At 42.6% G+C, this 11,990-nt stretch overlaps 1 protein-coding gene across 6 annotated transcripts in view; it reads left to right on the forward strand.

The window, feature by feature from the left end:
- The first annotated feature begins 1,934 nt into the window (after positions 1-1,934).
- LOC109924454 (sideroflexin-2-like) overlaps positions 1,935-11,990 on the forward strand; it is a 42,804-nt gene continuing 32,748 nt past the window's right edge. For all 6 annotated transcript variants that reach the window (XM_048608989.1, XM_048608987.1, XM_048608988.1 and 3 more), the window contains exon 1: positions 1,935-1,996. In XM_048608989.1, coding sequence (XP_048464946.1) covers positions 1,978-1,996 — 19 coding nt within the window. In that variant the 5' untranslated portion in view covers positions 1,935-1,977. The remainder of the gene's footprint in view (positions 1,997-11,990) is intronic.

Here is an 11,990-nt window from a genome sequence, read left to right on the forward strand (position 1 = left end):
CTACAGTTCCTACTATCTCTGATTTAATAGAAGCTTTAGTTTGGTTAGAGCTGATGAGGAGGCCAATAGGCTTGTCAACTCTGTGCAAGAGCAACTTACTTTGTCCTACTTCCCTGTCATTCACTGTAACTCAACAAATATTCTCTCTTCAGATAATAATCCAATTCTCTTTAAAGGCCACCATTGAATCTGTAGCCTGTGCATTCCAGAGACTCATTGCATAAGAAAAAATATTTCCTCATGTTGCTGTTGTTTCCTTCACTAGTCACTTTACATCAACTTTCTTTGTGGCACGATCCCTCTGCTAATTGACACAGTGTCTCTCTCTCTATCGCTGTTCATACTGTTCATAACTTTGAACACCTCTATCAATTCTCCTCTTAATTATCTCTTTGCCAAGGACACCACCTACAGCTTCTCCAATCTATTGATAAAACTGAAAGTAAACATTGCTAAAAGAAGACCAGAAGTTGCAGCTTTTCATATTGACCACATGGCTCAACCAATCAGCATCCTCTTCTCATACTGTTTAAAATGGCAACCCTTTTTACTTGAAGTCTATTTCTTGCACCCTGATGAGTTCTGACATGTTCAAGAATCAAAGCTTTGCCTACCTGTCTCCTTTTGGCAATGTTTTAAGTTATGTATCCCCAAGAAGCAAACTCCTCGTCCCTGGAATCATTCTTGTGAATCTTTCCTGAAGTCTTCACAACTTTCCTTACGTTTGGTACCCAGATTAGGACACTGAGCTCCAGTTGAGATCAAAGCAGTCTTTTATAAACATTCACCATGACTTCCTTGCCTTTGAGCCTATTAATAAGACACAGGGTCATATGTTTTCTTCATCACTTTTTCAACCTGCCCTGCACCCTTCATTAATCTGCAAATATATATCCCCAAATCTCCTACCCCGTACCCCCTTTAAAACTGTATATGTTTAATTTGTATTCTTCTTCCTTGAATCACCTGGACTTGGCTGGAATCATCAAACTCTTCAGGTATATGCATCGCAGTAGAGTTCTGTCAGTAGCACTTTTGACAGACAGAAGAAAAATTAGCCATTGTAGTCCATTTGTAATCGTGGCTGAGCATGAATAGGTTAGTCTGACCTGACAACTGTGTAACCTCGATTATGAAGAATACCCATGTGGGTGAGGTTAACAGATGACATCTCACAGACATAGAAATCTATCGCAGCTTGAGTCTACACCTTCAGGAAAAGAAGGCAGAATTTTGGTGTTTTTATTTAAGCATTTTGTTGGTCTGATATGGAAGAGCAAGGTGGCCCACTTGTCTGTCTCATCTCCACCTCCACCATCCATTTGCACTTTGGGGAGGTGGTAAAGACAGAAATTCAGTCTGGTTGTGTATTCCCTTCTCTCAAACCCAGTAGGAGAGAGAGTGGAGAGTGGGTGTGGGAAATGGAAGTTAATTCTAGAACCAAAAATTTAGCTTTGCCCTGAGATTAACAAACTCAATACAGACCATGGATCAAACGCAAATCCTCCCAGATTTTTCCTGCTCCATTTGTTGTTGGACGATGCACAAGCGAGCATGTGTTAACAGAACTGTGCAGTAGTTTGTTAAGAACTTTTGTTCTTTCTAACATGACAGAATGGACGAGCCTCTCCCAAAGGCTCAGCTTCGTTTTGTTAGCAGCTATTCAAATGTGTATACACCAGCTATAAATTGCTTCCTTAAGTTAAGTTAAGCAAATAAACACCAGTGTTCAGAGATGTTGGATGTATGTTAGATTTCACCATTGTCATAAGCCTCCCATCAGAGTTGACAATCTAGCATGTTTATTCACTAGGAAATAACCTTTCTCTGTGTGTTTTTATATGATCTTAATAGAGATTACAAAGTAGGAGACAGGCCTGTTGTTTGATTTCTCCATTGCTGACGCATCTATGTCTTGTTGTGTTTTAGACTGCTGCCGTAAAGGGTATCACACAAGTGGTAATCTCTAGAGTTACCATGGCCGCTCCAGGAATGAGTAAGTATCTAAAAAAACACCATTTGAATCTGTAGATAGCTCAGGTCCATCTTTGGTTAAACAGAAGAGAGTCTTCTGATGAGGTAATGGACCAAAATGGTAGACTGGTTGTTTAGATAAAACCGTTCCGTTTTGGCAGACCACTGTTATTTAAGCACTTACTTAATTCTCATTACTTTCTCAACATCCAGCCAGCTTCCTTTTACTGAATTTGGAATGTGCCCATTAGTTATTTGAATACTTGAACTAGTTTAGCAATTGCTGTGACTATTTGGTGAACTAGTAATTATTATGAGCCCTTAAGTTATCAGGTCAGAATTACCCATAACATGCCTCACCAATTTCTTTCATGATTTTTAAATACTGGAATCAAATGCACATACTCTTTCATCTCTCCAGTTTAAATTTAGATCTTCAGAGCACATTGATTTGCTTTAGTAACTTAAAGGTACTTTTAATTAAGTTACTTACTTGCAAGTCATTATTGTTGTTGTCACATTTTTAGAATAGAATCCCTACAGCGTGGAAACAGACCCTTCGGCCCAACAAGTCCACACGAATTCTCAGAGCATCCCACCCAGACTCATCCCCCTATAACCCACCCAATCTACACATCCCTGAACACTATGGGTAATTTAGCATGGCCAATCCACCTAGCCTGCACATCTTTGGATTGTGGGAGGAAACCGGAGCACCCGGAGGAAACCCACGCAGACACGTGGAGAATGTGCAAACTGCACACAGACTGAGGGTGGAATCGAGCCCAGGTCCCTGGTGCTGTGAGGCAGCAGTGCTAACCACTGAGCCACCGTGCCGCCCCTTTTTGTTACTATTTCCTGGCATAATGCCCTCCCCTATCTCTTTCTGTCTTAATTTTCTCTTTCCAAGTGTAGGCTGTTTATTGGTCGATAGTCCTTGGTATCCAGACTGCTCTTGTAGCACAGTAGGTAGTGTCCCTACCTCTGGGCCAGGGGGCCTGTGTTCAAGTCACACTTTCTCCAGTTACAAATAGTAATGTTTCGGATGTATCTCCCTGTATTCCAGGGAGTTGGTGATAGCGTAATGGTGTTGTAACTACATTAGTAATTCAGAACCCAAGGTTAATGTTCTGTGGACATAACTTCAAATCCCACCAAGGCAGATGCTGAAATTTGAATTCAATAAAATCCCTGGATTTCAGAGAGGGCTCTTATGGCACATTTCCCTACCTCTGAACCAGGAGGCCCTAGTTCAAGTCTGACTTGCCCCAGATAATATCTGAACAGGTTAATTAAAATTACTGTAACAGATTCAACCAACGAATACCCTGGATTCCAGGATATCTGTCACATTGTACCTTGTATGAACTTCTAGTATTCAATAGTTATGAGTTATTTGGTACTGGCTTCATTATGGTGGTACTAGCCATTCAAGTATTAACAGAAATTCTGTTGTAAAATTGAGTTTGATTAATCTGATTATTTGTTTACTGACCCCTGAAATAAAATGACCATGAAATCTAACGAATACCATACAAACTTTGTACCAGTTTTTTTTATGGATTTCTTTTATTCAGTCATGGAAATAGGCATCTCTGGCTAGGCTAGCATTTATTGCCTGTCCCTAACTACCCAGAGGGCAGTTAAGAGTCAAGCACATTGCCTGTTTGTCTGGAGTCACAAGTAGGCCAAACCCGGTAAGGATAGCAGTTTCCTTCCTTAAAAGACATTAGTGAACCAGATGAGGTTTTCTGACAATCGACAATGGATCCATGGTCACCATTAATTTGAGATTTTTTAAGATTGGAAATTAATTTAAATTCCACCATCTGCCATAGTAGGATTCGAACCCAGGTCCCCAGGATGATACCTGGGTCTCTCAATAAATAGTCGAGTGATTATACCACTAGGCCATCGTCTTCCCCCCCAGACAAAGCTTTAGTCTTTTCTATAAAACCACTTTTTTGACATACGCCAGCCAGTTGGTTGTTTTTTTAAAGCAGGTGAATAGCTTGCAGCTCAGAATTTCCTGCAAAGGTATGACTGCCTGGGGCTACAGACCTTTGATGATTTTTGGCCGTAATATCCACTGTAGGAACAAGTGCTGCTTGGTCAATACGCACAGACATGGATCTGGCCAACATATTTTCCTCATTTGCCTGGGGAATCTTTCTGCAGGTGACAGTGAATGATGAAAAGTCAGCGAGCTTGTCTCTTTTTGGATATTACTCGGGTATCTTTCACAGGATGAGATCTGCTCATTGTGTTTAAAAGATCCTCATGCCAACAAACTAAAATTGGATTTCTTTTTAACGTGAATGTAATACTCCCAAATATCAATCTGATTAGCAATTTACACCAATCTGTCAAATGTTACCATGGCACAGAAAGTACCTCCTGGACGATTAGGGTGTTTCTTTTTAAAGCAATCTTGCTGTTAAGTCAAGTGTTCAGTCTGCGGGGAGAGATACCAATGTTTTGCAAAGAGACTTGTTCAAACAAGTCACAGATCAAGCCGCACCCAGGTGTTACTGATCACTCTTCAGCTCTTGGCAGGCAAGATCTAGGATTGTTGCTATGTGGATACCAGCTTTGTCTCCAAAAATAACTATTCAGTCACTCCAGAGTTCATTGCGTTTATCACATCGTTTTAAAAAAAATTCTCTCCGAAGTTGCCTTTCCTTCTCACTGCTTTGCTGGGACAGGGAAAAGTTGTTGATGTGTCCATTTATGTCCCTGTGGTACAATTAACAGAAGCTGCCTTGTTGTCTTTCTTCACCGCTCATCCTGTGGCGCGGTCGGACTTGACCCCACAGAGGGCTTCTGAGTCCTGAAGGCTTGTGTAGAAGTGCCGTGAAGAGGCATGGTAGGCAAGCGAGCAGAGTTTGGCCTGGATTTTCCATTGTTTGGGTGGGGTGTGGGAACAAAAGGTGTGCAGCCTGGAGGGTCCTGCTGTCTCTTGTGGTTGAATAAAGCGCAGATTGCCGATTGATCTCCATTTTGGGGGTGGGGGGAGGTGGCCACAGTTTGGTCATTGGCAGCGTGAAGGTGGGAGAACGTTGTGGGTTTGGGGTCAAACCAGAAGTCTCAGCCAGGATGTCATGTGGCAGAGCCACGGCTTATACCGTGAGCACAAAGTCACTCATGGCTACAAATATAAAGGATCTGCATTCTGATTCCATCTTCACTTCTTACGGAAGGCTCAAAAAAAGGTCAATAAATAAACTCAAAAAGTCACGGAAATGCTGCCACTAGCAGCAGAATCTGCTCAACATCCACGGATTCAGGATGGTTAGAATATCAGAATCTCTCAGAGGCATGTCAATGAATCTGTACTGGGTGAGATGATCTTTGTCTGCTTGTGAGGCCAAGGCTAAATTTGGACCCTTTAGGAGGAGTCCCTCTCGTCAACGAAACAGAGAAAATAGGAGCAGGAGAAGGCCATTCAGCCCTTCGAGCCAGCTCCACCATTCAGTATGACCATGGCTGATCATCCAACTCAGTACCCTGTTCCCGCTCTCGTAGAATCATAGAATTCCTACAGTGAGGAAGCAGGCCATTTTGTCCATTTGAGTCCATACTAACCCTCCAAAGAGCTCCCCAACCTATCCTTGTAACCATGCGTCCCTTATGGCTAGTCCACCTAATCTGCACACCTTTGGGCTCTCTGGGGAGTGGTATTATCGCTAGAATGTTAACTCAGAGACCCAAGTAAATTTCTGGGGACCTGGCAGATGACGGACTTTGAATTCAATAAAAATCTGGAATTAGGAGTCTAACGATGACCAAGAAATCACCGTCGATTGTCAGAAAAAACCATCTAGTTCACTAACTTAGGGAAGGAAACTGCCATCTTTACTTGGTCTGGCCTATGTGCAAAGCAATATGGCTGACACTTATTTGCCTTCAGGGCAATTAGGAATGGGTAATAAATGATGTTCTGGTCAGTGATGTGCACATCTTGAGTGAATAAAAATAAGAAAGCTAAACTTTACATTTAACTTGCTGAAAACCAATATGCCTGTGGTTATTATCAATCACTCATCACTCCCTTACCTCTTCTCTCCTCCCCCAGTGTAGCACTTCTCCAAGATGACATCCCTCTTCTTCTGGACCACCTCATCACCCTCTCTCACCGCTCCGTCCATCCCCAGCCCTTCGCTGTTGCTTATAGGTAGAGGTTTTCATTTCAGTAAAATGAGCATCTATTAGGATTAAAGCCATAATCACACTCAGCTCCTTGAATGCATTAGCATCACAATGTTCATCCATTCGTACAGCTGATATCCCCCCATCACTACCAGCCCCCGCGCCCCCCACTCCCCAGCAGTCCTCACCTTTCCTGTACTGTACTCTGTAATCAGGTTAGTCCCTGTTCAGGTGCTGAAAATGAGATTTAATTACTCCATACACAGCTGGCAGAAAACATGCATAAAGAAAATAAAAACAAAGTTGCTGGAGGAGCTCAACAGGTCTGGCAGCATCTGTGAAGGCAAAAAACAGAGCTAACGTTTCGGCTCCAATGACCCGAGGAAGGGTCCCGAAACGTTAACTCTGTTTTTTTCCTTCACAGATGCTGCCAGACCCGCTGAGCTTCTCCAGCAACTTTGTTTTTATTCCTGATTTACAGCATCCGCAGTTCTTTCGGTTTTTATTATGCACAAAGAAAATGTGGGTGATTGAAGAACTAACTGTGCAGTTATGAATGTGAGGAATACCTCAATTGTTGAACGATGCTGCTTCCTGTCCTAAGGTGTAGAACCAGAGATAGGCCATTCAGCCTGTCAATTCTGACCTGTCATTCAGTGAGATTGTGGTTTATCTGATAATTCTCAATTCTACTTCCCAGCCTCATTGCTATAACTCTTGGCTCTCTTTCTGGTTAAAAATCTGTCTATCACAGCCTCAAATAAACTTAATGACCCAACCTCGTCAATTCTCTATGGTTAAAAGTTCCACAGATTTGTTATGCTTTGAGAGGAAAAAAAAATTACTCCTCACCTCTGTCATAAATAGGCAACCCCCTTATATCTGGTCCTTGGACTCTCCAACAAGGAGAAACAGTCTATCTGTCAAGCTCCCCATGAATGTGATAAATTTCAATCATACACAAGGTTAGATTTTTCTGCCCGACAATGACAGAAAAGATGGTTCACATTTTAGATAGTAATTACTTTCCTAGCATTGTATATTTATATGTGAATTGGAGAATTGAAGCAGTGAGATAATGGTGGTTTATCAAGGAGCAAAAGCTGAATAAAACCTCCACAAAGCCACTAAATTTGTTTAAGTACAGTGTACTTGAAGAGCAAAGACGCGGAGCCCGTGAAACCTGATTTGAATTCAACAAGATCATCTCTTAAAACTCAAGAATTAATATTAAGTGGAACAGTGATTCAGTTATACTCCTGAGCGAGTGGGAATGGCAGTTTGTTCTGTTCCTTTTCACAGAGAATGACAGCCAGCTTGGAATGCCATCACTGGGGTGTAACCTGTTGAAGGGGTTCAAATGACATCATAAACTGTAACAGCTGAGTTTTAAAGGCTTGTAAAAGTTGTTTGAAACCTCACCCACTCTGTGGCAGTCTAATCTCCACGTGCATTCTGTTTTGATGTGTTAACATTTTTTTTGATTTTGTTTTAGCATTCCTGGGGATGTTTTTCACTCCTTCATGTTAAGTTAATGCTCCCAATTTTTCTGCCACTGTGAAGTGTAAATTATATAAGCTTTTCCAGGCAGCTTGACGTCCTGGTTTCTGACTATTAAAGGAAAACAACAGTTTTGCTGAAAACTGATGTTCCTTTTCACGGGACTTGAATAATGGCCTTTGTGGGTATTTAATTTCATATAAAAGTTTCATGAAATGAAAACCCATCAGGACAAAGCCAGTCTGGTTAGACTGATTCATCTTCGCTTTGCTCTAGTTGTGGGAGAGTCTTTGTAACAGATTTCACTGTTAGAGCTGGTGAGAAGTCCGTATTCTTTGCTTTAATCATTGTCTCATAATCCCTGTTAGAAAAGGAGCTGTTGTAATTGATCTATCTTGTGATGCACTTCATGGTATAGCAACCTGTTTGCACAAGGTCCTGGAGAGTTGTTAACCTGTGTGAGGTTGTAACCATACATATGATTCTGTGTCTTCAGAGTGTAGGAATATTACAAGGGCAGGATTTATAATCTGCATATGAAATGCCCATGCATCAAGAGTACATAAGAGAATAATAGACTGACCATTCAAACACCCTGAAGCATGATCCTAACACCAACAAACTGGAGAGTGGCCAATTGGTCACTGGGAGCCCCCATCCCCTAAGGAAAGAAAAAGGAATAATTGCAGAGAAAGTCATGTCTCTGGTATTGCTTTGCCCCTCCCAGGGGACTAAGTGACGATCAGTGAGTGGTTTGCCAACACAGTATCAATCAGCAGAGGTGGCGGAGGCTAAATCATTTGGAACCTTAATGATAAAACTAAAAGTAACGTACATGGGCTGTACAGTACGGAATCTGATCTGTGCAAATGTCTATTTACCACACGAGCTTCCTGTCAAACTCCTGCACCTTACCTGGTCATACCCTTCCATCTCTTTTTCTCCCTTGTACATGTCTGTATTTCCCTTAAATGAATCTAATGCTCACTTCAACCACTCAGTGAGGAGTGAGTTCCATGCTCTGACCACCCTGTAGCTTACCTGTGCCTGTCTTATTTATTGTCCCTGGTTTTGTCTCCCATGAGTGAAAACATTACATGTGACAACAATAAATTAATCAGTATAAATTTTCTATCTACATCTAGCCAAACAAATTCCAGTATAATTTTAAAGATTCCTGTCGGAGAGAGGTGATGACTGAATGGTATTATCACTAGACAATTAATCCAGAGACTCAGGTAATGGCCCAGATGGAGGCCCCAGTCATGCACTCGTATCCTGTGTGGTGGAGGTATTCACCGACATCTTCAACCTCTCCCTCCAAAAGCTGAAGTCCCCACCTGCTTCAAGAAGACCACCATCATCCCAGTACCAGAGAAAGCACATGCAATGTACATTAATCACTACCATCCAGTGGCTCTGACCATCAGATTCATGAAGTGCTTCAAGAGGCTGGTCATGGCCCACACCAATGCTAGCCTGGCAGCCTGCCTTGATCCCCTGCAATTTGCCGACTGGCGAAACAGGTCCACAGCAGACACCATTTCCCTGGCCCTACACTCATCCCTGGAACATCTGGACAACAAGGATATCTGCATCAGGCTCCTACTCATCGACAACCGCTCCGCCTTCAACGCCATAAATCCCCTCCAGACTAATCTCAAAACTCCAAGACCTAGGTCTCGGCTCTGCCCTCTGCAATTGGATCCTTGGCTCCCTGACCCACAGACCACAGTCAGTGAAGATATCCTTCATGATAAACCTCAACGCTGGAGTCCCCCAAGGATGCATTCTCAGCCCCCCCTACTGTACTCTGTGTACCCATGACTGTGTAGCCAAATTCCAAACAAACGCCATCTACAAGTCTGCTGTGACACCACTGTGGTAGGATGGATATCAAACAGCTATTAGTCAGAATATAGGAAGGAGATAGATGGCTTGGTGTCATGGTGCAATGATAACAACCTCTCTGTCAATGTTGGCAAAACTAAAGAACTGTTCATTGACTTCAAGAAGAAAGGAGGACACACTCTCATTTGCATCAATGGAGCGGAGGTTAAGAGGATTGGGAGCATCAGGTTCCTAGGAGTGACGATAACCGACAAACTATCCTGGACTTCCCACATAGATGTGATGGTCAAGAAGCCACAGCAACGCTTCCTGTTTCCCAGGCGGCTTAGGAAATCTGGCATGTCTGTAAAGACACTCACCAACTTTTACAGATGCACCGTAGAAAGCATATTGTCCGGGTGCATAACAGCCCGGTATGGCAACTGCTCTGTCCAGGACGATAAGAAATTACAGAAGGTGGTGTGCACAGTCCAGACTATCACAGGAGCCAACCTCCCATCCATGGACTCCATTTACACTTTCGTTGCCGCAGAAAGGCTGCCAACATCATAAAACGGCTCCCACCTTGGTAATGCACTCTTCCATCAGGCAGAAGATTCCAGAAGCTTGAACACATGCACCAACAGGTTCAAGAACAGTTTCTTCCCTGCTGTTATTAGCCCACTGGATGGACTTCTGTAACTTCAAATAATGTTAATCTTGCTTTGAGCATGTCTTATGTGGTAAAACCTGTATGCCTCGCTCTGTCTATGATCTGTATGTCCTTGCTTTCTATGATCTTCCTGTACTGCTTGCAAAACAAAGCTGTTCCCTGTACTTAGGAACAAGTGACTATAATGAATCAAATCAAATGTTCTAGGGATCAGGATTTGATTCCTGTTGTGGCAGATGGTGCAATTTGAGTTCAGTAATTGAATTAAGAGTCTAATGTTGACCATTGTTAATTGTTGGAAAAACTCATCCTTTAAGGAAGGAAAATGCTGTCCTTACCTGCATGTGATTCCAGATGCACAGCAATGTGATCAACTCTTGACTACCCTCTGGGCACATAGGGATGGATAATAAATGCTGGCTTGAACAGTGAAGCCCACATCCTGTTATTGAATAAAAAGGCCACATGGAGTCGTTGAGACATCGTGGCATAGCAGGAGGCCATTGGACCCATCAAGTCCATGTTGGCTGTTTGTACAGTAAGTCAGTCAGGTCCCATTCGACTTCTTCATTCTAAAGGAAAGAACCTCATCTGTTCAAACTTACCTATGACTCTCTCTGTCAATTCTAGCAATGCCCTTGCAACTTTTTCCTGCATGTTTTCAGTGTTTTTCAGTATCCTTTCTCTAATATGGGTAAGAACTGAGCACAGTACTCCATGTGTGTTCTGCCCAGGGTTCAATACAACTGCAACATAACTTTTTCTACTTTTTATCTCTCTTCAGCTTGTGCAGTAAGCTTCCAGGCAGCTATGCTAACTTAATGCCTATTTCCCGACTAGCAGTCCAGGCTAACGCCAGTGTTGGCAACAGGACAGTGACCTTTTCAAACAGGATGGGTGTTGTACATGGCTGTTTACTGTTAAAATGCTCTACAGTTCTTGGTGACGTGAACAGTCAAATCTAATCTTAGAATTGTGATATAATCAGGGTTTTGATCTATTGTAGGCTGCTGGAATTTCTGCAGTATTGACAGAAAACCCTCCATCCTAAGTCACAAGACTGGGCTGGTCTCAGTAAATTGCTATCGTAACCAGGCTTATTAAAGCAAAACTGTCCACCGAATTCAGCAAAGCAACACGAGTGGTTATAATCCACCTCTAACTGTAAACTGATAAAGAAGAGCTCTCAGTAGTGACAAGAAGGGATTTTTTTTATTACTTACACTTGAAAGGACACTCAAAGCTTCAATCTGATGTCTCATTTGAAGTGCAGGACTTCCTCAACAATACATCGGAGCGTCTGCCTAGATCCTGAAAGGAACATGAATCCACAACCATCCAGCTTTTTGTGTATCACCCACTGAGCCACAATTAACACCTTCAATCAGTTAAAAACCAAAAAAAACTGCGGATGCTGTAAATCAGAAACAAAACTGAAGTCGCCGGAAAAGCTCAGCAGGTCTACCAGCATCTGTGAGGAGAAATCAGAGTTGAGGAAGGATCACTGGACCCGAAACGTTAATTCTGACTTCTCCTCACAGATGCTGCCAGACCTGCTGAGCTTTTCCAGCAACTTCTGTGTTTACCCTCCATTGGTTACCTGCCATTCTATCCTTCCATCCTTTCCTTCCTACCTTGAACCGTTCCAGTGATATTAGTTATGATGTGGAGGTGCTGGTGTTGGACTGGGATGGACAATGTCAGAAGTCATTCGACACGGAGTTTTGGTCCAAGAGGTTTGTTTGAAATCACAAACATTTCAGTTACTAGTGGTGTACCTCAAGGATCTCAGTTACTAGTGGTGTACCTCAAGGATCTCAGTTACTAGTGGTGTACCTCAAGGATCTGTTTTGGGGCCACTGCT

Source organism: Rhincodon typus, chromosome 20 (assembly GCF_021869965.1).
Source record: "Rhincodon typus isolate 14 chromosome 20, sRhiTyp1.1, whole genome shotgun sequence".
Lineage (NCBI taxonomy): Eukaryota > Metazoa > Chordata > Chondrichthyes > Orectolobiformes > Rhincodontidae > Rhincodon > Rhincodon typus.